General features: G+C 57.3%; 1 protein-coding gene across 1 annotated transcript in view; it reads left to right on the top strand.

Moving 5' to 3' along the window:
- Positions 1-25,326, top strand: part of VAC14 (VAC14 component of PIKFYVE complex) — a 64,384-nt gene extending 39,058 nt beyond the window's left edge. Inside the window, 7 exon segments of the mRNA XM_055819079.1 lie at positions 2,754-2,886; positions 19,256-19,430; positions 20,146-20,194; positions 20,197-20,263; positions 21,104-21,183; positions 22,810-22,960; positions 24,466-25,326. Of these exon segments, the coding sequence (XP_055675054.1) occupies positions 2,754-2,886; positions 19,256-19,430; positions 20,146-20,194; positions 20,197-20,263; positions 21,104-21,183; positions 22,810-22,960; positions 24,466-24,628 (818 nt within the window). The 3' untranslated portion in view covers positions 24,629-25,326.
- Positions 25,327-26,559: the final 1,233 nt, after the last annotated feature.

Below are 26,559 nucleotides of genomic sequence, written 5' to 3'. Positions count from 1 at the left end.
TGTGAGGGAGCACTGGGCAGGAGCACTGCTGTGCTGTGCAACAGTGCGACCCGTGACATTGTGGGGGCCAGAGACATGATTTTTGGGGTCTTGAGAAGGGAAAAAATCCATATGAGACCTTCCTCTGGACAAGCTACGATGCTGGGGCATTACTAGCGGGTGGGGATGAAGGTGTGATGTCCTGCCTGCTGCTAGCCCTTGGTTTGCAGCACAGCTCTGGTATGGAAGCCTTGGCACTGCTGACAAACCAGGCAAAACACATCACTTTTGCAGCTTTGGAAGACAGTTTCTATGTGCTCTTCACCTCCCCTCCCCACCAGAAAGAAAACCAGTGCTTGCTTTTGAGGCTCTACCTGTGGTACGGGCTTGAGACATGAGGCTGAGCTGCGGGCAGGCGCGGTGGGAAGGCAGAGCTGCTCCATGTCACCTTGCCCAGACCGTGTCTCTCCTCAACCCGCTTTCAAGTGGTGCTGAGCAGCTGTAGTGATGACACGTGGGGCACGGCTGTATTTTCAAGCTGGGTACTCCCTGCCTTCGAACAAACGCACCTTTGTTTTGGAGCGCATCAGCTCAGCTAGATTTTTTTATTTTTTTTTTTATGCCCAGATCATCTTCCCCGCAGCTGAGGGGAAACACGATGCTGCAGCGAACACTTGTGCTCTGGGCGATGCCTGCTTCAAAGCCTGGTTTGGGGTTTCAGATGTACCAAGTGGGGGGTGAACACGCAGCTCCAGCGGGCAGGAGACACCAGGTTCTGGTCCAGATGACCTTGTATTTCATTTTCCATTTTCTTTGGCTGTCTCTGTTCTCTTGGATGCTAAATCCAAACTAGAGGTAGCTGCCCTGCCTGTATCTCTGTGTATCACTGGGACAGGCAGGATGGAAAACAGCCCCGTGGCTTTTCCATCAGCTTTCCTGAGCTTTGGTGGCTTGATTGTGCCTTTAATTGGCTGCTCCATGCTCTGCTGAGTCTTGGTAGAAGCAGACAACATAGATAAATCAAACTCTTTAGGTTTCTGTCAGTGATCTGATGGAAATACTGGCTATTCTCAGGACGGGGGGAATAGCCTTGGGGTGCTCGCGTGTGCCAGCTTCTCTCCTTACCGTGGTTAGACATGGTCTTTCCAAAGGAGAAATTAAGTGAGAGAGCTCCCCTTGTTGCAAAGTCGCCTTTAAAATGCTCTCTCCAAACATTTGCTTTGAGCGTTGTCCTGCTAAATAAACCATCTCCCCTGTCATTTCACTGTGGGAAAAGCAATCTTTACTTGCCAGCTCCCTGCATTTGTGGGTTTGAAGGGACATTTTTTCTAAAGCTTTCTGTGTACCCTGAGCTGGGAGATGCCCCTTTGCCAGCCCTCCCTGGCTACCCGCCCTGCACATAGCCTCGGACCCAGTTAGGATGTCTTACCAAGCAGGTGCCGCAGCAGCGAGAGCCGCTTGCAGCAGCAGCCCACACACCTTACAACCTGGAGCATCATTTGCTGCTAAACGAGCAATAGGAGCCCATCAAGAGTGAATTTCTGGCCCTGAGAGTGTGCGGAGGGGGATGCCAGCAGCTTGGCAGAGGCTGTGAGCAGCAGCTTGCCAGCTCCAGGTGCCCTGCGCAACAAGAGGGTGTGGAGCATCCCTTCCTTGTACAGCTGGAAATCCTCCGGTCCTAAACAAAGTGCCTAAGGAGGAAACACAGAAAAGCCTTGCAGGCCTGGCAGTGCATTGGGTCTGGGTACGTCGCAGCACACCTAGGCTCTCTTAAGCCTGCCATCTCTCCTTGCTATCTCTCCTCTCTCTGCTTTCCCACCCTTCCCCTTCCCTCCAGCCAGGCACTTCCCGTACCGTCCCTGCTCAGAGTCCAGCCACTCTCATTACCTGTAATTTTTTGCCTTTGAGACTTGGAAGTGTGACCTGTAATAGGTGGTGCCTCAAAACAAAGCCTTGTTTGCCTTCTGGGCAGACCCAGCACTTGCCGGAGCTCCCGCTGGGTCTGGAGGGACCAGAAGGATGCTCCTGAATGCTCCAGGCTGGAGGGCCCACAGCTCCTTTGTGCCAGTCCCCCTTCCCTAGCTTTCAGCTTCTTTTGTTATAAAGGGTCTTTGCAAACAGAGAACAAAAGAAAACCCTGGTTTTTGGTGCAGTCTGTAGTCCTGGAGCTGTGCTGTGGTTTGACCGGTACTTTTTGCTAGCCCCGGGGCACGCTGTATGTCACACTGTTGCACCAAGCGGCTCCTGCTCAGGAGAAATCATGTCACCGAGCATAAACTGGTGGCTGTGCCATGACCCAGGGATGAATGTGTGTGTCTGCCGCTGCGTGCAGGCTCGGGGCGTCTGTGGGGCTGGATTCAAGGCTCTTCGGCTCACCAGCAGCCTGGGGTTTGGGATGAGTGTACATGCCGTAGCCAAGGCGATGGGGATTGCTTATTGATCTAGAGCCTCAGGCACCCCTTCTTTTATCAGCTACTGAAGCTGAATGGCTCTGGGATGATCTCCCAAAAAGCCCGTTTCACTGCCATATGCTGCCTCACGGGTTGGGACCACCACAGGACGCTTTCCCCTGGGTTGGAGAGAGCTGCGGCAGGGCTGGCTCTGCTTGGACCAAGCAAATATGGTTGTATGAGGCTTGGAGATCTTCTCATGCCCCAGCCTTCCTCTGCCAAGCGCTGTGACTGTATTTTGGGTGTCTGCTCTCTGATTGAGACTGCTTCGGCAGGAGGGCCCTGGCTGCTCTAATTTGCTCTCCCCTTCCCCTGCCTCCCCAGGTACAAAAGGCTTGGAGTGCTCGCCCTCCACCCCCACTATGAACTCCTACTTCTACAAGTTCATGATCAACCTGCTCAAGCGCTTCAGCAGCGAACGGAAACTCCTGGATACCAGAGGAGCTTTCATTATCAGGTCAGAGCCCCCCAGCAGCCTCACTGAAGCCCCCAAGCACCCCTGGGCAGAGTGGGATGGGGATGATGAAGTCAAGCAGCTCAAGCGCTGTGCTCCCTCGCAGCTAAAACCATTTCCACGAGCCTCCCTCACTCGCCAGCAGATGGTTTCAGGGCAAACTGGTTTTGCCTTTCACGTGTTGAGGCACCATATTCCTTGCTCCCATCCCCGAAAGCAAAGTAGCTCCTTATTAAACAGCGTTGTCAGAGCCCGTTTCATTAAGAAACAACTAGACCAGCCAGAGCATGAAGACAGGCTTGCACTCGGGGTGCCAAGTGAATCGCTCCACCCGGCTTGGCGAGATGTTCACCCAGCAAATGCCTCATCCCCCAAAGCTGTGTGTTTCCGTGTGTGGAGCTGGAAGGTTTTGCTTTGGCTTTTTAAGGAGCTGTGGCAGAGGCTGGGAAGCCTGGGAAGTGTTGTGGCAGCTGGCAGGGCATTATCTTTAATGCAATGAAATCTGGGGCAAGGGACACCATTTCCTCAGCTCCCTGGGAAATAATGGGCTTAATGGTTGAGGTGAGGTGGAGAAATCGGTGAGGAGCTTGGTGGGAGGAGCAGGAAGGAGCCTGGGTTTTTCTCCCTTGCTTTCAGGGAGGTGGCATCAAAACGAACGTGGGGAGAGCATGAAACCCAACTTCAGAGATGCCTCTCCAAAGGCGGAGGGGTGGACGAGGTACTGGTGGGGGGGTCCTGTCACTGTGATTGGGAAATAAATTGTGCAGAGCTCTCAAAATCTGCTAAGCTGAGCTGGATGTTGAGCTGTACCAGCTTGGGCAGCAGTTTGTGCCAATGTCTCGGGCAGCCTGAGAGCTCACCGAAAAGCTGCTGCTGGATTCAGCCCATGAGCAATGAATGTTGAGGCAAAGCACAGCAGGTTGCAAAAATGTTGAAGCATGGGCAGGGCAGGGTTGCAGCTGCTGTTTGGGCTGCGGGGCAAGGATTTCAGAGGTTTCCCCCCACTTACATTACATTAATGTAATATATTACCTTTCCCGCCCGCCCCCCCCCAAAAAAGAAATCTAGCTGTGCATATGGAGTGGTTTGGGTTTTTTTCTTTTGATAGGAGTGTTTTGGGTTTGGGTTTTTTTTTCTTCTGATAGGAGTCTGGAAATGTTGAGTTTAATCATCCGGGGATTTAAGGATAGGGCAGAGACAATATCCCACTCATAGTGTCCCCTTCCTTCCCCCCAGGCAGCACAGCCCCTGGTGTGAGCAGCCCTTGGCAGGCGAAGTGGCCCTATTCCTCAGTAAGAGCGCAGGGCAATTAGAGCAATAGGGAGCCTGGGCAGGGTCCCATTTGAAAGCTCTCCTGTGTTGCAGCCACCTCAGATTTTTCCTTCCAGCTCTGTCAGGATGAGCCGTGGCTGGCGCGGCCAGCTTTCCCAGCAGCCAGCCAGCGGTGCGGTGGGACTGGCTCACAGCAGCTCAGCGAGCCAGGGCTTTTTACAGTGACTCATACCCCCAGAAATCCAGTAAAGGAAAAAAAATATATATATTACTCTGTCCTTTGTCAAGTCACGTTGTGGCTCACGTAGGGTAGATGCAGGTCTGGAGCTAAAGTGGTGGTACTTGCGATTAACTCTGAAACCTACTGATGGCAGTTGAAGTGCTGGTATTAACTACGCATCTGCTGTGTCCAGAAAAAACAGGATGGGAGTAGAGGAGGAAAACTTTTACAGGACTCTCTGGAAAAGATTGATCTCTTGCCGGAGAGACCCAGTGAACGTGGGAGCCTCATGGTGCTATTTTTAGCCACTTTTCAAATTGAAGCCGTATGTGCGTTCCCACGTTACATCCCTCCCCTGTCCACAAGCCAGCTCAGCTGTTCGGCGCAGCGGGGTGAGAAGCCAGCCTCATGTTTGACTTGGGAGGTGCTGGTGATGTTTCATCCTGGGCCGGAGAGCGCAAGGAGGATGCTTGAGACACCAGGACAGCGCATGCTAAAGCGTGGTCCTCCCCCACTGCTGGCACGACCGCTCCCTTTGTACCTGTCATCTTCCCCTCCCCTCCAGGTCCACCGCTGCCCCTTCCCGCTGCCAGCCAGCCTGAAAACAGTCAAGTGGAGAAGGAAGATAGACCTGTTAAGTTTAGGCAATGATTTCCAGCTGAAGGATGGGTGCTCAGGGGAAAGGGAAACGGGGGACAGGGTTTTTATTAAAGCACAGCGCAGCGATTTTCCCCGTCACGTTGCCAGTGGGCAAGTTCGAAGGTCCGTGAGGTCAGGCGGAGGGTCTGTGTTTAAAGGTCGTTTATTTCTAACCTGACTCAAGCTTGTTCGTGTCTGGTTGCTGACTCTGAAAGGACTTTAGTCTCTCTCCTGACGTGTCCTCAGAGTCCTGGAGGCAGAGGTTACAGTACCTCATGTGCTTGAGGACAGGAGCGTGGTCTGATTAGCAGGAGCCTGTGGAGGTAGGACCATCTTTTGCTCTGTAGGGACCTGTGGTCCCCAAGACGTGCAGAGCTGCTCCAGTGCCTGTCTGATGTTGGCAGATGCGTGGGAGAGGCACTCACAGCCCTCCTGGGCAGAGCCCACCCTCTGAGCCTGGCTCAGGCGAAGATGGGGGGCTGTGATGGGTGGTCCTTGCCATCAGTGACCCTGGTCCCAAGCTGGGTGTCTCAACATGGTTTGCCAGAGACACCAGGGTGGAGCTAAGTGGAAACACAACCTGCCTTTAAAATAACAGGCAAACAGCTCCAAAAACTTTTGTTGTTCATAAGGAAGAATCCACATCATTTCTTCTTCCTTGCCAGGGACCACCAGGCTGGGGGATAACCCCGCACTGGCACGAGGTCCATCTGCCAGTGCCACTGGTGCATCCAGGAGGTGCCCTTTCTTGGTCTGCCACCTTCCCCAGTGGGATCCAGCACGGCGTCACTGGATCAAACCACGGTGTGATGACCCATCTGTACCACCAGCCAAGGGGACCTCACGGAGGGAGAGCCTGTGGCCACAGCAGAACTCACACACCAGGCTGAGCCCCGGCAGGAGGAGAAGGGAGGGGCAACATCCAGGAAAAGGCTCTTTAAAGCTGCTTGGAGGCCTCACAAATGCCTGGGCAGGGGATCCTCTTTGCTAAGGGATGTGCCAAGGGGGCTCCAGTGGTGCGAATCACCCACAGTCTCACGCTTTCCACCCCTCTCCCCTTGAGGAACCGGAGAGGTGGCAAACCTACTCCCATGCTCTCTTCCAAGGATTCCTTTTTGGTTTGGCATCAGTTTTCCACATTGCAGCTGACAGGGTTTCCTCTGGGGGTCGGTCGGTCTCACTGTCACTTGTGACTCTTTTTAGGCTGGAAGCCAGTAAAGTTATTCCATCTTCAAAACTCAGGATTCAAAGCCCTGCCTTCTCCCCTCGAGCCAGGCATGTTTGCACTCAAAGGTGGCTCCCAAAAGGTTGTCAGAGGCAGGAGCATCAGCATCAGTATTACCTCTCACCTTGATGAGCAGACCTGAGACCTTCCAGCCTTCTCACTAATTAGGAGCTATCAGCCCTAGCTGGCACATGACCATCCTGGACTCGACGGAGCCCTTAAGCAAGAACCAGCTATTCACACTCAGCTTCTGGCCTCCCGACGATGGCTTGGAGCAGCAGAAAAATGCAGAGGAGCTTCCAAAGCATCACATGGCTCCTTGGAGCAGCACGGCCGTCCTCCGGGCAGGAACCCTGTGGAGGGAAAGCTGCTCAGCCGGTCAGGAGGCAGGCAGCAGAGCGGCACTGAGCTTTTCAGCTCACACCAAGATTTATGATTTACGGGCTGGATTTAACGCTTGCTTGTTGGTACCAGTGCTATGGGATGGGGGCATTAAGCAAAAGACAAAGCCCTACCCTACAGACATCAGTGTTGCTGCTCAGAGCACGGTTTGAGGATAGGGCTGGCTGCCGTAGCAGCTCGCCCTTGGAAGGAGCTATCTTCTCCCCTCTGGTCGCTCTCCAGGGCTGGTTGTGCAGCCCATGCACTGTTCCCGAGGTCAGTCTGACTTCCAGAAGCCAGTTTAGCTGGCTAAGCCAAGCCTAGCACCAAAGCAGCTGGCTTTTTGCTCCTCTCTGAGGTGGAGCAGCTCAGACATTCATGGCTGATGTACCTTTCCAGGATGGCAAATGAACCCTCCAGGGTGTGGGATGTGCTCCAGTGGCTGGAGACATCCCTGTGCACGGTGTGTGTGGATGCTTTGAAGTGCGGGGCTTAACTTTTAAGCCCCGAGAGGCCATTTTCTCGCTGAACAGTGGCACCCTGGGGCACGAGAGGATGCCTGAGTCAGCGCTTTGCTCCCCAGGCAGGGGCCCGTGCACAGGGGTTGTCTCAGCTTGTTTTATAGAGCTGTTAAATAAACCTCTCTGCTGCCTAGCACCTTCTCATGAGGCATTTTCTGAGGTTAAGATGCACAGAAGGGGCCCTGGGGTGACTTTTCAGCCTCCTCCCATGCAATCCACCTGGCAGGGCTTGACTGTTCAACTGGGGACAGTTGTTGGCTTTTTGGGGGATGCTTGAACCCCATGGGTGGCAGCCAGGAGGGTGGGCTGTTCTCCATCTGCTCTGGAAGACGTAGGCTGGAGCAGATAAGGTTATTTGGCCAATTTATGGCATTAGCTGGGGAGGTGGAAAATCCCAAGTCTCGTGATGGGGCTGAGGGTTTATGGCTCGTGCAGACAGAAAAGTTCATCTGGCTGGAAATCCTGCCTTTTCCTTGAGGTCTCAAAGTCCTGCCGGGATGAGTGCAGTGGAGAGCTGGATAGCAAAGAGGGCAGAGCTGGGACAAACACCTGCATGTCACGTTGGGTGCGTAAAGGGCTTTACAGTGATGCCCTTGGCGTGTTGCTGGGATGGCCAGTCCCCTCTTTTTGGGCAGGAGGGGACTTTTCTGCCTTGGAGAGGCTGGAACTGACCGTGCAACACCCCTTTCTTCCCAAAAAGTAGAGCAAAAAAAGCAGAGTGGGTTTGAACCTGCTAACCAGGATGGGTAATTGGAGAGCGGGGGAAGCAGAGGGCTGGCGTGGCCTGTGGAGCACAGACATCCGATGCTCTTGGCAGGCAGGCAGTGAGGAGCATGTTAAATCGCTTTTTGCTTGGCCTGCCTGGCATTCCCAGGGCCGTGCTCTCTGTCTGGGGGGGTGGAAAGGGAAGGGCAGCCCGCCAGCATCCCAGTGAGGAGTGCTCTGGGGAGGGAGTGGGCTGGGGGTTTAGCCTCAGGTTCTGGCAGTGAGGAGTACGTGGGGATCCTGTGCAGAGCTGGTGCATGTCTGCTTTGGTGGTAAGGGGGTGCAGAATCCCCAGGATGCCACCATCCTGCAGTGATTCACTGTCCCCCTGCCCCATCCGCCCCGCTCCCCTGCCCCCCATCCCTCCTTAACCTCCCAGCTCCCAGTCTGTCGCCCACCGCTCACTGGGGGGGGGGGGGTGGGTTAGCTGGGTCTGACCAAAATCCTCCTCTGCTCCCCAGCCTGGATGCTCTTGAGCTCCCCTGCACACACAGTTTGCTTGGCCAAACGTCTCAATACCTCCTGGCAAGCTGGAGGCTCCCAGGGCTGGGATGTGGGATCCCCTCCTGCTCCTCCTTCCTTTGGCTGTGCTGATGCCACCATGCCCCTTCCAGCTGCCATTGCCAAACCCGTGCCCCGAAAATCTCTGTGCCCCACCAGCTAGTGAATCGGGGCTGGGGGGGAGGGGAATGCATGTCGCCTCTTCTTCTCTCCCACCCTCCGGCCTGCTGCATTGCAGAACAAAACCTGCGTTTGTTTTTGCGGGAACCGTTCAGCTTGTACTCAGCAAAGTGTGAAAAAAAAAGAAAAAAAAAAGAAGGGGGGGGGGGAAATGCAGCCCCTTTGATAAACTGTGATATGAACTCGGGTAAAATCCAAACAGCTGTGAGTGCTACAAGGGAAGCTTCTGTGTCAGGAGGCAGTGAGCCTGCGAAAATACAGTGCTCTGCCTGCCAGGATGCTCGCTGGCCGCCTGCCCTTCTGCTTTAATGAACTGTGTGCTCTCCATCCCCCACCTCGTGCCTTGCAGAAAGGAGGAACCGGAGAAAGCCTTTTATTTATTTTTTTTTTCCAGCCGTTTGCAAAGCAGTAAGCAGGGCTCCCTCCCACCCAAGCCCCCAGCCAGGCACAGGGTGATGGAGTGGGGCAGTGAGCATCCCCGGCTCTGCACCGAGGTCTGTGGGCTTCTTCTTGCTCAGCTCTGGCTCTCTTTCCTCTGTGCCTCCCTTTAACCCCTGCACATTCCCCAGAATCTTTCCCCAGCTCTGCCTCCACCCAGCCGTGAGAAACCCCGCGCCTGCAGATGCGGAGTGATGCTTCAGTGGTGCGGTGGCACCCAGGCTCTGCTGCTGCGCATCTCCCACTGCCCCAGCCGTGCATGGTGAGCACCCTGCGGGCTCTTCTCAGGCTTTCATGCCAATTTGGGGTGAAAGCCAGCAACTCCTCTGTACCTCCAAAACCCCCTGGCTCTCAATCTGCCTGTTTTACATCATGCAATGGGCTCCGCAAGCCCAAGGGAGGATGTGTTTAATGAGGTTTTAATTCACTGAGGTTATGGGGCGTCATGCTGGGCTCTCTGATACCCGACTTCCCCCAGGCTAGAGGTTGGATCTAGGGTTACAACACACTGGGAACCATCAACAGCATGATCTGCATGATGGAGGAGCCTGGTTGCTCTGCCTAAGGATTGTTCCTGCTGGGATAGCAGGAGCTGGGCCAGCCTGTGGCAGCCCACTCCTGGGGCTGGACCCCCCGGGGAAGGACGGGAGATGCCTCCACAGAGCCCTGGGGGCTGGAGGAGCCAGGGGAGCTCACTGTCCTACCCGCCAAAGCTGTGCCGGGACTGGCCATACTCGGAGCTGCCTGGAAGGTTTTGATGGATTTTCCTGTAGAAAAATGGGAACCACATGTGAGCGGCAGCACCGGAGTGGGCTGGGACTAATTCGGGTCAGCAAGAGGGTGGAGGGGAGGAAGGGGAAGTGTGTGCAGGGGAGGAAAAGCCTCCCAAAAATGGCCAAGTTCCTTCAAAGGGCAGGTCCCCATGGAGGCGGGGGTGTGTGTGTGGGGGGGGTGGTGGTGGGTATTTGCTCCCTCCCGGCACTTTCCCTGGGATCCCAGCAGGAGCCCTCCGGAAAAGGGGCTGGGAAAGGGGGGAGCAGGGAAAAGGTGGGCAAGGCAGTGGGGACAGGAGCCCACAGCTCCCCTGCTTGCTAATCATCATGTTTCCTGGAGCAGGGCTTCAGCACAAGCTGCTTTCAAGGTGTCTCCCAAATTTTCCTTGCCCAGCCGATGGGGTGGGGACCCTCATTGCGGGGTGTGTGGGGGGTGGTTTTCACTGTTAGCTGCTAAATTAACCCGTCTGATCCCATCGGTCAGGGCTTGGGGGTTCTGGCAGCGTTCCCTTCTTTTGCTCTGCAAATGTGACATCTTGGTTTATTCATCTTCGTGGAGGGAAGAGCCGGACAGGGAGTCTGGAAGAGGCTGAATAATGGCATTTTCCACCCATGTTTCTTACAGGGGATCTTGCTCAGGATTATCCCCAAGACACAAGGCACACTTGGTTAAAAACCTCAAGGCAGGGCTGAGTGTTTTGCCTCCTGCTGCTCTCATCAAGGGCCTTTTTCTATTCCTGGCTGCTTTCGAGCATCTCACAGCCCATCGCTCTCCGCCGGCAATGGGCGTGCAGCCCTCCCTCCTCACGCGCCGCCCACCGATTGCAGGCACAAGCTGGCAGGCGGGCGAAGATGCTCCGGCACTTCCCACAATCTCACTTTGCCACAGATTTTCATCAAAGGCAGATGCTCAAGGCTGGATGCTGCCCTGGGAAGGGCTCACCGCAGCTGCAGGCTTCTTAGCTACTGTGGGTCCAGCTGGGCGATCTGCTCGCAGGATGGGATGTCCTGGGATAAGATGTCATCATTGTCATCAACTCCTCGTTGAAAGTGTGGAGCTGTACAAAGCCACCCTGGTTGGAGCTCCTTCCCTTCAGTGCCTGAGCTGCTGTCAGTGCTGGCAGGGCAGGGAACATCCAGCCTCTCTCACACGTCTGTGAGCCTTGGAGGGTTAGGGGGAGCAAGGCTCCTCAGGCTGCATCCCACCTTGGATCCCTCCAGGGATCCTGGCTCCGAAGGCAGGGTGGGCAGTGGGATCCACCCTGCAATGCTGAAAAGCAGCGAGATGCAGCAGGCACGGAGGCAAACCCCACAGTAAGGCAAAATAACATCTGAGGCATCTAAACCACAACATAAACGGAGGTGGTTTTTTAGCTGACACACTTGAGTGAGGAGTGTGGCCGGGCTCACTGGGTTACCCACAGGCACCTCCGTCCCTGAGCTCTAGGATGTGCTTGAGTGTCCCCAGTCCTCCTGCTCCTTCTGTCTGTTCTCCCCAAAGCTGCACAAGGATTATCGCTGCCTCTAGTGTGTCTGTGCTTGGATTTGAGCTGATCAAGCAAAATACAGCCAGTTTGCTCAAGCAAAGCGACGGAAAAGTCACGGCGGGTCCAACTTGAGATGCTGGCAGAAGAGATGAGGCAGCTTCACCTCCCACCCCGGGGCAGGCATGTCCCTGAGCCAGTGGGTCCCCACCTGCTGCCACCCTTAGGATGCTGCCACCTCCTTCCAGTCCCTTTTTTCATTCCTTCTGGAAAGCTTCACCCTCAAACACGCAGTGTCTTCTTGGTGTACTCCACCTCCAGCCAGTCCCTCTGCTTTCAGACATCTAGGGATGCCCAGCAGGACCATCTTCCTGCAAATTTGCCATCCCTTCGGGGGAAATGCAAAGGTTCATCCACCTCTAGGACAGCAACATGCTCCTCAGCCATGCCTTTAGGAGCAAAAGCACTTTTATTTCTTCGTCTTAAAGCAAAGTGATGGGGAGGGATGGGGAAGGGCGAGCACAGGGACTGTGGCTCCCATCTCTCCTCAAGCTGTGCACGCCCTGAACTGGATCAGCCTCTCCCAGCTCCTGTTGCCACAGCTTTGCGCCTGTTCCTTTAACCTATTTTATTTGCAGTGAAGAGAAATTATAGGGGGAGAAATAAGGCGCTTGTCAGTTTTCTTAAAAATTAGGCCACAGCTGTCAGCCTGAAAGGGAAGTGTACGTCTGAAAGGAAGGATCTGCTGCTGCTTTACACATCTCCCCACCTCCCCAGCCAGCCCCTGCCCTGCCTCCTTCAAAACAGAGGATGCTTGCCTGAAAACATCACTGCCTGCTGTAAGTCCCCCTCTGCGGTCAGGCTGAACATGGAGTCCTTCCCCGCAGCTGGGGAGGGGGGCTGGAGCCAGGGTTTCAGCCCTGCCAGGCACATGCTGGAATGCTGCTGCCTGTGCCTCCTGCCTGGCGCTGGAAGCCCCAAGAGCCCAGGGAAGAGACTTGCATTTGCTGTCTGTTTTGCCATTGAGTCATTGGCGGTTTAAAAGTTGGGGAAGAAATGCCACGGGGGGTTATTTTTTGCTTTCCTGGAGCATTCAGAAGGGGAGAGCTGTCTGTTTTTCAGGTGAGCTTCCTGTAGATGCTCCGATGTTCCTACAGTATCTTGTAAGCTTTGCAGGTCATCAGTGACTGCATGCTTGCAGGCAGGATAGCTTTGTCTGTGGGTCACCATAAGGTTTCCTTGAGGAAACTTCTGGGACACACTAACTTGGGCAGCTGGAGGCTGGTGCGGTCTATGTGTGTCTAGTGGGCTTCACCTTGGAGGAGCTGTCACATTCATCTGTGTTACATCTAAGAGTTGGGTAATATCTTGGGCTGAGTGGACCATTAAGTTTCCAAATTTAGTTATCTTTTAGCTTCTGGGCCATCCCAAAGGATATTAGGGGTTGATCATCTTCTGTGCTGAAGGCGATCAGAGGAAGAAACTGAAGAAATTGTTTGAAGACACTTCATCTGAAGGAACTCTTCCTTCTCCTTGCTACAGTCCTGTTACCCACAGCTCCATACCGAACAGGCGGAGGAATTTCACTGGTGATGTGAGTCCCCAGAGGTGCTGGATACCTGCTTTATGAATGGAAGGTGAGCCCTTCGAAGGGCGCTCTTCTCCAAGCAGCCAATGTCCAAGGTAGGAACCAGGCTGGGTTCATCACGAGTCATGGTGGACATGCCCAGCTTTGGGCTGGGCTCCTGCTTTGGTAGGCAGGTGGGCAGGGGCAAAGCCATCCTGCCCGCTGGGACAGGGACCCCCCGCTGGTCTGGTGTCCAAGGGGAGCACCACGAGGAACAGAAGCCAAGGGCTGAAGCTCTCTGTGGGACGGAGATGCTGTTTCAGCAGCTGAAGTTGATCTCAAATACTACTGTATGTTTGTGTTGTGCTTCTCAGGGATCCCCCTTGGGTGCTCGGGGGGGTCCCTGGGGACCCCTGGGGAGCACCTTATGGCTGAGATGGCCCCAGCCCAGCACTGAGCTGGCACTGCAGCTCCTTCAGCCGTTGTCACACTGACGGTTTCTGCCGAGCAGCCGCTCCGTAGGAGGGTTTTCTTGTTTGCAGTGAAACACTCTGCACCTTTCCCTTTTCAAGCAAAGGCATCGCAGGGCTTACCTCCTGCTTCCCGAGATCCACACATCTCCTCCCAGGATCTGTGGTCCATGGCTGTCACCGAGTTTCCCAGGGGAACTTGATAACCATTACAAGAAACCGGGGCCGGTGAGGTTGAAAAGAAAGTTCAGGCTTTGTGGCACGTTAAACTAGGCCTCCCCTAAGCGTTCTCACCCTTCCCGCTGATGGGCTCCCTTTCCTGACTGACCTGACATCTCAAAGAGCAAGATCTGAGCATTGGGCCGTCAGGAAAAGTCCAAAAGCCACATGAAGGAGGAGGCGTGGGTCGTGCTTTTGCTCACGTCCTCCTGGCTGGAGCAGGCTCCTTGCTCACCTGGGACGAGCTGTGCTGGCTCCTGAGCTGCCCTTCCCAAGGACACGTCCGTGCTCTCCAGGGCTTTCCTTGGCCAGGTGGCACTTTACAGCTTCCCACGCCACATATCTCCCTCCAGCCCATCCCCAGGAGACATCCCCAGGTCCTCTCTGTCTCTTGACGAGGACCTGAGTCCGACAGGGAGATGTGGCAGCAGAAGCTTCACGGAGATGGAAATGGGTGGCTGGGAGAGAGGAGGTGGAGCAGGCAGAGGGTCCCTCTCCTCCCCACACCTGCCTCCTGCAGAAGGAGCCCCTAAACTTCCCAAACCCTTCACAATCCCTTACATTAAACGCTATGGATTTTGAAAGCAGGAGCTGCCAGGGTTGCCATGGTTTCCCTTGCCCAGAGGAGCAGCTCCAGAGCCTGGATTCGGCAAAGACAGGGAGAAAAATGGAGCACTGGGATTTTCTTCACTGCTGTGGTGGGGAAGGACAGAGGAATGGCATCCTTTTGCCTTCCCTGCGCTCTTCTTCTCCCCTTCCCATCCTAATTTTATCTGTGCTTCCTCTGCACATTCCTAAAGGATCCCAGCTGCTGGGCTGGGGATGCTGCTTTTCCTGGCAGGAGGATTTGAGGGGGACAGGGATGGGCATCGCAGAGGCTGCAGGCGCCCTGGGCAGGCAGGTCGAGCCGAGGCATCTCCTGGGGAGCCTGGAGCAGGGAGGAAGGGTGGTGGAAAGCCTTGGGAGGAGAGGGGAAGGGAGCAGGGGAAGAGGAGAGTGGGGAGGAAGGTCAGAGGAGCTCGCAGCCAGGGTAGAGGTTGCAAGCCCCATAAACCAAAAGGGGGGCAGAGCTGCAGAGCACCTTGGAGCATCGCTACCCCCAGCCTTAGCCAGCTCCTTCCCTGGCTCCAGCCCCACCGCAGTTGCTGGAAGTGGGACAAGATAGCACCCTCTCTCCCTGCTGGGGTGTTGTGTCTGCCCAGAGCTAATAAAGCAAATCAATGGTGCTTAATGAAGAAGCACCTGCTTAATTGAACACAGCAGGATGGTGCTCAGCATGGGTGGGTGATGGGATGGGGCCAGCAGCGCTCCCCACCAGGGCTCCCTGCCGGTCCCAGCAGAGGAGACGGTGTCTCCATCCACAGTGGGGCTAGATTTCATTATTTTTTTTTAGATTGTATGGAAAACTAGATTTTCACCCCCTTCGAGCAAGCATCGGGCTGCCCTAGCCCTCCGCCATCCTGTTCCTGTGTGGTGGCTCAGGGCAGGGAACAGGACCAAAGCAGTTAAAGGGGCGAGCAGGCAGGATGGAAGCTCCAGCAGCTCCCTGAAATTATGATGTTTAGATTAGCTGGGTTTCCAGGCATCGAGCTGTCAAAGCAAGAGGGCTGGGAGGGATGCCGGGGCTTGCCCTTAATTGGAGATGTGGCTCTGAAGCCATCGCGCTGACGTCCCCCGGGCTCCAGCACGCTGCCCCGCAGCAGCTCCCTGCCCCGGGGCTTGGTGGCCGCCGCATCGGAGGGGCCGTGGTGCTTAATGGGGTGCAGCTCGGGGATGCAGGGGGACCCTGGGGTGGCACGGCGATGCAAAGCTTGTGGTGAGCTCCGTGGCTCTTCCCTTGGCCAGCATCGTCTTGCCAAGGGGTCCTTTGGGCTAGGGGGATGGCAGGGTCCTGACCCTGTGGCGGGGTTGGGGGTGACCTACTGGGTCCCTCAGGAGCCTCGCTGTGGCTCGGCACCATCCAGGGCGATGGGCAGGGGCTGTGCCCCATCACCACGCTGCCAGCAGGCCTACCTCCCGCCTGCCTGCAGCTGCGTTCCTTGGCTGCATCAGAAAGGCTCGAATAACCCTTTTAATTTAAGGAGTTAAATTTTAATGGCCTAAATACCACACTTCATTATCGCGCCATGTGCCTGCGCCGATGCTGCTTAACATCTCGGCAGTGTGGTGTGGTGATGCTCTGCGGCTGCTGCCTCCCCAGGGACGCTTCTTCCCCTCCTCTCCCACACGTGGAGGTCTCGGGGACTCGCAGGGTCCCCATGGACAAGGGGCAGGGGGCAGGGACACACATGTTGCCCGTGGGGATGCAAGGAGAGCCCTGGGGAGAGGCATCTCGCTGGGATGATGCCTCGGGGGGATTAGCCAGCTCCTTCCATCGTTGCATCAAAACACGGGCAGGTGGATGGATGGGTGAGCCGCAACCAGCCCCGTCAGTAAAGTTTTCAGTCTTACAGCTGGGGTGTATATATTTATATTTATAGGGTGTATATACTTGGGGGATATATATATTTAAGGGGGGTGTATATATATACACACACACATTTTTATGGGATGTATGTATCTGGGAGATATAGATACATATATATTTATGGGGTATATATGTCTGGGGTGTACATATAAGGGGTATGGCTCCTGCTTGCTGTCCCCTCCGCCCGTGCCCTTCTGCAGCCGCCCCTTTGGCATCTTGGCTGCTGCCTGGTTGGTTTGAAGCCACCTGTCCCCTGTACGGCCCCATCCCCTGCCTCCTCCCAGCCAGCCTCACATTCCCCTCGTGCCATCGAAGCTTCCCAGGGGATCAGCGCCGGGGGACCCCTCCCATCCCACTGGCAGCCACCCGGCGCTGGCAGTTGGGTTCAGCTGCTGGCTGCTGTCACGGAGGCCAGCAGCTGTGTGGCCGGCCAGTTGTCCCCTCCTTTGGGGACCGCTTTTGGGATGTGCTGACCAAGGGGCTTTGTGGGGGACAGTTTGGGGTCTCTACCTGCGTCAGGGGAGGCCGCTGAGCACTGACAAACTCATTCTGCTGGTGGCTCCCGGAGAGCCTGGGGCAGCTGGTGGGGATAGTGCATGGAGGGGCAGCATCCCGGCGGGGTGACATGGCTTCAGAGCAGGGGGGGATGGACTCTGCATGGCTGCTCCTTTAACACCCCGATGGTTTCCATTTTCCCAGTGCCACCAAAAGGAGGGGGAACAAACCCAGCCCTTTCCCACTAATCAAAATCAGGCCTGAAATTAGAAAGCGGGTCGTGTTCAGGCCCCTGCTTGCTGGGAGTGCGGCGTTCACCAGCCAAATGTCAGAGCTCCTATTTATGGAAAGCAAGAGCCCTCCTTTTCCATGGAGGAGCTGCGGATGGGGGGACCTGACCGGTGTTCTCGCCGTGGACAGAGGACGGCAGCTTTGGAGGTCACTGAATTGCCCTCGATGCTCGCTGGTACCATTTTTGGTTTGGCTGAGCTTGTTTGAGCTCTTTTCGTAGCCTTTCTGCCTGGAAGGTGTAAAACGCCGGCTCCCTGCCAGCCAGGAGCAGAAGAGCCAGTCTCCAGCTGTACTGGCACACCGGGTGCTTTGCAACTGAGGGTAGAACTATCCTGGTGTCCATCCCTGGGGGACCTGTCCCCTCTTTGGGCACAGTAAATCACCCCGCTTCACGGTCCGAGCATCCAGCACGGCTGCTGGAGGAAGCTGGGTGCGGATGGGACATCCAGTTACCCCATCTTACTGGAGGAGGGTAGGATGGAGCCAGCTCACTCCTGGGCTGGGCTTGGACCTGCCCAGGCTGGGCTTGCTCTGCCGCAGCTGGTGATGACCGGATCCTGCCTGCAATGCTGAGCTATTGATTTGCTTTTGGCTCCATCAGGCTGGACTAAAAGCCTCTGCCATCCCCTTCCCTCCCTCGATGCTTCACTTTCCCATCGCTCTCCCTCCTCCAGCCAGCCCGCGTCCAAGCGGCGAGAAATCGGGGAAGCATTTTCATCCCCATGAATGCAGCCGGTTACGTAAGAATAATTGGGATAAATGAGCTTATTTATCACGGCCCGTTCCATTTTAGCGGGGTCCAGGGCGATCGTCGGGTTGGGTTACGTAAAAGCCCGCACAGAGCATCTCATTGTCCAGCAGCAGCCACGCGGGATGTGGGAGCTGCCGATGGAGGGGAGCCGGGGCTGGGCCAGGAGAGGATGGGTTGCTTGGCAGGATGAGGAGGTGGGGGGAAGGTGGGAGGTTTCTTCCTCCACATGTTGAGGAGGGAAAATCCGTTTCTTCATTCCCTGTGCATCCCCTGCATCCCTAAAACACCAGGCTTTAGGGTATGGGTTTTGGTGTCTAACTGTAGACAAGTAGTCTTCCACCGGTCCTTCCCTGCAGGGACATGGGCTGGGAACTCGTCTCCTTCCTCCTCCTCACTCCAGGAGGTGAAAACATGACCTCGGGGCAGGTGGGGGAGTTCAAGTGTGCCTCCTGCCTCCCAGCCAAACTGAGCAGCTAGCAAATGCCTCCCACCCAGCCACCAAAGCAGGTGCTCTTTGTTTTGCCCCCCAAACCCTCCTGAGATGACTCCAGGTGGGGATTTCATTGCCAACTGAGATTATCTGGTGGGGAACAGTGCTTGGTAGGAGTTGGGGGAAAGCAGAGGAGCTGCCAGCATCTGCCCCAGTACTGAGGTTCCCCGGCAGCCTGTAGGGGAGATGTGGGGATGCAGGGAGCATCCCAGTTTCAGGAGGAGCTGGGGAGCTAGGTGAGTTCCCCTGGGTCTCTCCAGTGTGGGCACCGTAGAGCTGAGCTGGCATGGGGCAGCAGTTTCAGGTGTCCTCAGACAAACTGCCCAAGAAGGCAGGAGCCTGGAGAAAAACAGGAAATCCCTAAATCCAAACAAATGAGGAAGTAAAAAAAAAAAAAAAAAAAAATCTGGGTTTTGGTTTCTGGTCTAAAATGTCGAAAACCTTGAGAATGCCTCAGGACATTCCTGCCGTGACCTGCCAGGCTCGGGCAGGCAGATCGGCATGGACCACGGCGCCGGCTGTGCCATGTTTTGGGGAGAGTGGTGCTGGCAGGGTGTCCGGCAGAGCAGAGGCATCTTCCAGCTTCACCAGCTGGAGCTCTGGAGCCCCTCGGCACCGGATCTCATGGGAGTTGGAGCGTGGAGGAGTTCAAAGAGCAACGGGGCGTGTTACTGGAAGAAAGGGGAGCTGCAGACGGAAAGGCGGCCTCTGGCTCCAGGGCTGCCGGGTCGCACAGTGCCGGGAGGGATTGCTTTGTCCCAGTGGCCATGCTCACTCTGTGCCAGTTCCCTGGTGTTGGGGTGATACTGGTCTGACTGGGCCATCGTATGCTGTCTGTAACCATGCTGCTGCAAGCTCCCTGCAGTTGTCAGGGTGGAAAGCAATGCCAAAACCTCTCAAGGGAAGTCACTGGGAGGCTTGAGGTGGCAACAAGCTGTGGTGGTGCATGCCATCGAGGTCCCAGAGCAGCACGACTGGGAATGTGAATTAGCCCAACTATTTTTTTGGCCTTACCCTGGTGCAAATAGCTGCACCCTCCAAATGCAGAGTCCCACAACATCTCCCTTCTGCTGCCACTGTACTTGCCCAACCTCTGGTGCACCCGTATCTCTCATCCTCGGTCCCCTCTGGAGGAAGGAGGTGATGTGCTGGCTTGGGTCAGGGTCTCAGATGCACTCATTAACCATCCATCCCCCCTGGTTTCTTTCCTCTGTGATACACAGGCAGCTTTGTCTACTTCTGAACGCAGAAAACATCTTCCACTCCATGGCAGACATACTGCTTCGGGAAGAGGACCTCAAGTTTGCCTCTACCATGGTCCACACCCTGAACACCATCCTGCTGACGTCCTCTGAGCTATTCCAGCTGAGGAACCAACTGAAGGACCTGAAGACCCCGGTACGGGCAGCAGGAGCAGGCTCAGCTCTTGAGGGGCACATAATGGGGGGTGGCAGGGACCTGGCAGCCACGTGGGGATGTGTCTTGCTTGCTTCCCACCTGGCAGGTCCCAGGGCTGGAGCTTGGGTGCCCAGGGTGGCCCCTTTGTTCCTCCACTCTTCAGGAGTTGAGGAGTCTTGGAGGACGTGCCCAACTCTTGCTCTTCTCCCCCAGCATGGGAACAGGTTCCCCAAGCCCTCGAGCAGCTGCCACCTCTCTCCCTCCACCCTGACATGGGGCAGGAGCAGAGCCCACCGGTTCCTCAGCTGTCCCTGCCAGAAACGCACCCGCAGGGTTTGCCGAGCAGCTGCCACCAGCATCAGCGACGTACAAGCAAGGCAGGGAGAGGGAGGAAGACTTCTCCTCCTCAGGCTGAAGGCCAGCAATGCAGTGGTGTCCCCTTGGGTGGGACAGCCACCATCCTCCGGTCCTTCATCCTGCAGCACCCCTGAGGGCCACCCCATCACACTGCCACCCTAAAAACCACCTGGTCTCCATCTCCTGAGACTGGTGGGCTCATGCCAGTGCCAGGTGGTCTTGGTGGGTCCAGAAATGTCCCTTCGTGTCACAGTGGCACTTGCCAGCCCAGCGGGTTGGTGCTGGGGACCTGGGGCTCTCCGTGCCACATCCTTGCTCCCACTGGTGACCCGACGCCAATGGCTCCCTCTTTCCCCAGGAAAGCCGTAACCTCTTCTGCTGCCTGTACCGGTCCTGGTGTCACAACCCGTGACAACCGTGTCCCTCTGCTTCCTTACCCAGAACTACAAGCATGCCTACGACCTCATCCAGAAATTGTATCCTTTGGGGGTTTTCTGCGAGGCTGGTGGCCAGGCTGGCCCTTGGTCCCTCTGTGGCCACCAAGGTCACCCTGCGGGCCAGCCCAGCCTCCTGCCTGCAGCCCATCATTACCGGGGCGGCGTCCCCGCGATGCGAGGGCAGGGCAGCCTGTGCTGGGTGTGCGCCAGCTCCCTTCCCCTTGCGTCGACCTCTTTTTTGTGGTGTAAAAAAAGGAAAGCGTGCACTGGCTGAGCCTTGACCTTCCTGTGCCTGGGAGGGGAGGCTCCTCAGCATCCTCTTCCTCCCAGGAAGACTAAGGCTTTGGCCTCCTGGCCTGATGAGGAGCAGGCAGCGCCCAGCGCAGCACGCTTCCCGGTGAGCTCACCATCTGCCTGCAGCAGAATGATTGTTTTCATGTGCCAGCAAACCCCAGCCCTCCCTGAGCAGCTTTCCATACGACAAGGCTTAATACGCGCTCAGGTTCCCTTCTCGGCACGCACCAGCGTTTCTTCTGGGGGACGGGAGCGCTCAGCATCGCCTCCGTGCTGCCCCAGTGTCCTGCCTTGCATCACCAACCAGGCTGGGCAAGCTGCCGGCTGGTGGGGCAGCCTGCCCCTTCCCCCACCCCTGCCTGCTTGTCCTGTTTCCTTCCACCCTCCCTTGGCCACCCTGCAGACCTTTCAGCCCTGCCCACAGACGAGCCCTGCCCGTTCCCTGCCTGCTCACTTCCCGCGGGAGCCGTGGGTGCAGGGAGAGTTTGGCAGAGCTGCGGTCCATGCCGGCCATCACCCAGGCAAGCCATCTGCTGCTGCCGGGCCACCCTTTTCCAAGGTGACATCCTTAACGGCTGCATCCAGTGGAGATCTGGAGGTCACAGTGGATTTCCTCACTGAGGTGGACAAGCTGGTGCAGCTCATTGAGTGCCCCATATTCACATGTAAGGAGGAAAACCTGTGTGGGGAAGGGGCAGCACGCGGTGCTCCCCCACCCCAGGCACATCCCCCTCCCTGCTCCTCCATCGCAAGCAGCAGTCGCCACATGAATAAATAGAGCAGAAGTTATGAGACTTCTTGCCGGGAGGTTCGCCCAGCACTGGAGCTGCCCACGGGGAACGGGCGCGCTGGCAGCACGGGGTGGGCAGCTTGACCCCCAGATACAGGTTATGGGAGCGAGTGGTGCTGGCACCAAAAGGATGGGGGGAGCCTGGACCACGCTGAGCATCTCCAGGGGGGTAGGGTGTCAGATGAGGGAAGCCATGTGTGCCACCCTTGGACACACAGGGTGGCATTGTGGATGCTGCTGGGGCGTTTAACAAGAAAAAAGGTGGGGTTTTTTCTGGAAATTGAAAATGAAGCCCTGGAAACCCAGAGCTGCTTCTCCAAATCTGCTCCCCCCAGCCCCAGCAGTGTGAGTCCCCCTTATGAGATAACACAGGCAGTGCGTGGCTGGGGGCTCAGGGACTTGGTGCTGGGAGCAGGGGGATGTGGCAGGGTGTCCTGTGGCTGTGGGGGATTTCTTGTGATGGCATTCAGCTGGCCCTGGACTCCTTCTCCCTGGAGGTGGAGCTGGGCATTGAGGGTGCTGGGAAATGTCCTGGAAAGGACTCTGGGGGGGACCTCTATAGGTCCAGGGCTGGAGAATATCTGGGGGAAGAGGGTTAGAGCAGCTGGGCTATAGAGATGTGGCTGAGCCTCAGTCATGCTCCCTCCCGTGGTACCCTGTGCCTCATCCTGAGGGTGACTTTCCCACTGTGTGAGGCACCATTGTGTCTGTGGCGGTTTTCCACAGCCCCCAAATTATTCCCTGAGGGTTCCCCACCCTCCCCATCTTAATCGCCAAGTCTCGGGGTAAAGGACAGATGTGTCCCCCACGGAGCAGCATCCCTGGGCATGGCTCCCTTCGCTGGGAGACACCAGAGGTGCTAGTGGCAACCAGGGGCTGAGATGCTGGAGCAGGGACCTCTCACCCGATCCCCTGGGCTGCCCCAGGTGTGACCTCAGTTGGCTGTAGGGCTCCAGAAGACCTTTTCACCCACGAGCACCACGAGGGATGGAGCAGGAAGGTGGTTTCCCCTCTGGTGAGCAACGCTGAGGCCCAACACATGTAACCGTCAGGGCTGGCCAGAGAGGATCCCTTCTGCTCTGGGGAGCCCCTGGGCAGGTGTTACCCAGCCCTCCTGACGTGTGCTGCTCCGGGGGAGTATTTCTGCTAATTCTGCAGAAGCTGAGGAGCAAACTCATGTTGCACATGTGTCCTCAGGCAGATGGTGTGGACGGTTTCAGGGATGAGTGGTAGCAGGGCTGGGAGACTGGGGAGCCGCTGCCCCCTTCCCCAGCTGGGGTCTGTGGCGAGGAGAGGGGCTTCTGGCCTGTGTGGGATACAAAGATGGATGAGTTAATGGACAGGGAGAGGCTGCTGGTGCCATGCAGCTGCCCCTCGGGTCGGCTGACAGAGGCTTACAGCCTCCCTAGGACCTTCAGAGGGGTTGGGAAGAACCTGCTGCTGGGGCTGGAGGTGAAGTGCATTTTACCTGCCTCCCCATCCTCTTCCTCTCCTCTTGCAGATCTCCGCCTGCAGCTGCTGGATGTGAAGAACAACCCCTACCTGATCAAGGCTCTCTATGGCCTGCTGATGCTGCTGCCCCAGAGCAGCGCCTTCCAGCTCCTCTCCCACCGCCTGCAGTGCGTGCCCAACCCTGAGCTCATGCAGACCACGTAAGTGCTGCAGGGACGGACCCTCAGCATGGGGACAGGGGACAGGCCAGCCGTCCCCGCTGCAGCTGAGCATCCCCACGATCCCGGACTCAGCCCCGTCGCCCCTCGGCTCCTCTGCGGCCATGGCTGCTCCTTGCCCCGTGGCCGGGAGCCTGGCTGGGGGGGTTTGTGTCTATATTTGGTAACCCTGGGAGGGCTGTGCCTCATCCACAGGCATTTGGCATCCGGGATGGAAAATTTCACTTGTGGGGTCGCTATGGAAACGAGCAGAGCTGGGAAGGAGGTTTATGGAGAGAGACTCCCAACAGCCCGGGGGTGCTCCCAAAGCATCCCCCCACCAGCCCAGACAGCTATGACAGCACCCAAAAGGACCCTGTCACCCGTGCACGCCTGGGGCTGGCTGCTCCATCCCCACCCCTGACCTTCGGGGAGCAGCGATGTGCGGCATCTCCCTGGGGACCAGCCTAAATGCTAGTGCCCCCTGCCCAGGGGTGCTGCCTGCCCGGCTCGTTAGATGCCAGTGGTGGGATTTGCTGTCCAGCCCTCGGCTAATGAGCAGGGGGGAATTGATGATAAAGCCGGGTCTGCCTTTGCAAAGCCCTGGGAACAAAAAGAAGAGCTCCCAAGATGGGCAGGTTTCTGAATTAACCCCTCACCACCACCACTCCTTGGCTTTTAACCGCTCCCCTGGCTGGCTTTTATCCCTCCTGGCCTCTGGTACTGAGCTTGTACCCACTACCCGGCACTGATTTTAATTGGGGGGGGGCAGAGAGGGGGCTACATGTGCTTCTCTCCACCCCTTTTTCCCCTCCTCTAGCCCCGGCAGCAGGGTTTTTTCGAGCAACCAGAGCTGTCAGACGGCCTGAGCATCTGATTAACTCTGACCTACATTCCTTCAAACACCGAAGCCGGCTTTCATAACAAGCCAGCCCCAGCTGCCCCCTCCCCAGCGGGACACTGGGGCCTCAAGAGCCGCCTGCCATCCTCCCATGGGCTCCCCCGTGTCCCCCAGTGGGCATCCCGTGGCTGGTTGTCCCCCTCCCTTGCATGGGGAGAGCTCATGGGAGCTCCCTGAGCTGTCCCCACTGCCACCAGCCCTCTGTGCCACTGCACAAGGTTATTTTTTGCTTGCTCATAAAACCAGGCAGGGAATCTGAGGCACATGCTGGCATTCTTTCTGCCCAGTCCCACTGCTTTTGGCTGGAGTGGGTTGGGACAGAGGAGGAACATCCGTGCCAGAGGGGTTAAACCTCCCCTGTGGGGCCAAGGTGCTGAGGCAGATGTCCCTTGCCCCTCTGTCCTGTCCCAGGACCCCTTGGGCTCCATCTCATGCCTCTGGGGGAGGGAAACGGGTCTTTGGGGGTGTTTCATGGGGCGCCAGCATCACTAGGATGTCCTGGGCTCAGCTTCTTCAGGACAAGCCCTTGGTGCTGCTTGCGATGGATGCTCGGGGTACGGGCTTCTCCTGCCCCCTCCTGCCCTCACTGTCTGCTCCCCCCCTGCAGGGACAGCACCAAACCAAGCACCAGCTTCAAGAGGGCGTCAGCCTCCAACATCGACTACACGGAACTGCTGCAACACTTTGAGAAGGTCCAAAACAAGCACCTGGAAGCGCGACACCAACGAGCCGGGCGGGCAGAGCAGCTGGACCGGCGGGTGGTCCTCTGAGCATCCCTGCAGCAGCCGCGGGTGTGCACGGTTGCTGGGGCAGGGACCAGGGGACACGGACCAGGGGACAGGGACACCGGTTGCTGGCCGCCGGAGGATCTGGTGGGTTTAATGGCAGAGGGAGATGGGCAAGCGCTCGGTGCAGGGCTGGCTTTCCTCCCCGTTGTGCATGTGGATGGTGGGGGAACCTCAGGCTGTGCCTGGCTTCTCGCACAATCGATGCAGGAATGTGGGGAAGGGTTGCAGGAGGAGAGGGCCAGGAGAAAGCACCTCGTCTTCTCTTGCAATAGGGTGAGGAAACTCCCCTTTGCTTTGCTAATGCCTTCCCCGTGACTGTCAGCTGAGCGCCCAGCCTCCTGCCAGCAGGACCGGAGGGGAAGGGAAGACGGGAGCAACCCCTGGCCTCCCGCCCTGGAAAACAAGCACGCGGGGCCGCTGGCCGCCTCTCACCACCCTGACTTCCACCCTCCAGCTCCGAGGCCATGCTGAAGGCTGCCAGCAGCATCTCACCTGGGGACTTGCGCTCCTGTGCATAGCACTTGGCCCCCTCCCTGCACCCACGCACCCTCCCCCGGTGGCACAGCCAGCACCGGGGGGCACGGAGGGTGGCAAAGACCCCCATCGCACGCAGCCCCAGGCTCAGCTCTTTGTTCCTACGTTGAGCTCCCCATGACAAAATAAATGAGTAATGCAGAGCAGCCCATTCCTGGTACCTGGGCTCCCCATCATGGATCTGGTCCCAAGGGGAGCCAAAAACCCAGCCAGGGCAGGGGATGGCATGGAGCATCTTGCTCAACCCCAAGCCCTGGGCTGGACCAGCCCTGCCACGTTGGCTCGCCTGATCCTCTTCCCGGCAGGAAAAAAAACCACCGCCGAAATTCTTCCAGGCCACGGTCACAAAACCGCAGCACGGTGACAGGCATTTTCCTGGCCCCGAGCAGCCACCAGCGCTGCCTTCGCCCTGTCCCGCGGCGCCGAGAGCCCGTCACCGCCGGCGCGTGCCGGGCTGCCATGGCTCGGGGGGTTGCCATTGCGTCCCTGACCCTCACCTGATCCCAGGGAAAGGGGGGTTGGAGGAATTCGTGGAGTTTTTATGGCTTCTGGCCTGTTTACAGCAGAGCCAGGCTCTGGCAGCGGGTTCCCTGAACAGCCCCGCACCAGCGCTGCTTTGGCCGGGATAAAGACATTCCTGTCATTCCCGGGAAAGGGCTTTCCAAACCCTGTCACGGCAGGTTAATTTTAACAGCCAACCCTTCAGGATGGGCAAGCGGTGGCTTCCCAAGGCGGCCAACCGCTCGGGGTGCCGGAGGGGTCCGTGTTGCCTGTCCCCAACCACTGCTGCGTCGCTGCCGGCATGGGCCAGGGCTGCTGCCGGCACCGGGGCTCTGCCCGTCGCTCCTGCCAGGCTCCCGCCGCTGAGCAGCCTCTTTCCATGCCGAGGGATGGGGTTTATGGGGAGAAATTCCAGCCGGCTGCCGCAGCGCTGAGCCGTAATCGTTTCCTTATGGGTGGCTGTTGACCAGCGCTGGCCAGAGCAGTGCAGTGCTGCCAGGGCATCATCGCTGGTGGGGGATAGGGGCTGCTTTTGGGGCGGGAGGGGGAATGGGCAGCTCAGGCTGAGCCCCTCGCCCCCACTGAGCATCTCTTCACTGTGAGGTGCAGCGAGGTGTGTCGGGGCTCAGCCTGGTGCCCCCACATCCCAGGAGCTGGGGATGGGGCCTCGGGATGGCTACGGGAAAGGGTCCGTCTGTGCATCCCTGCGGCTCTCCGGTAACCGAGTGCCCCCAGACATTTCAGAGCTGCCCTCTAACCGCCCTGGAGGGTGTTAAACTTCAGCCCGCCCCAAGGTGGGTGCCTGCAGCACACCCAGGCCTGTACCTCCCCAGGTGAGGAAGGCAGCGGGGCTCAAACAGCCCCTGGGGAGAGGCTGA

The sequence above is a fragment of the Falco peregrinus genome, chromosome 14 (assembly GCF_023634155.1).
Source record: "Falco peregrinus isolate bFalPer1 chromosome 14, bFalPer1.pri, whole genome shotgun sequence".
Classification (NCBI taxonomy): Eukaryota; Metazoa; Chordata; class Aves; order Falconiformes; family Falconidae; genus Falco; species Falco peregrinus.
The sequence above is the reverse complement of the archived record's forward strand: the minus strand, read 5'-3'. Positions and strand labels throughout refer to the sequence as shown.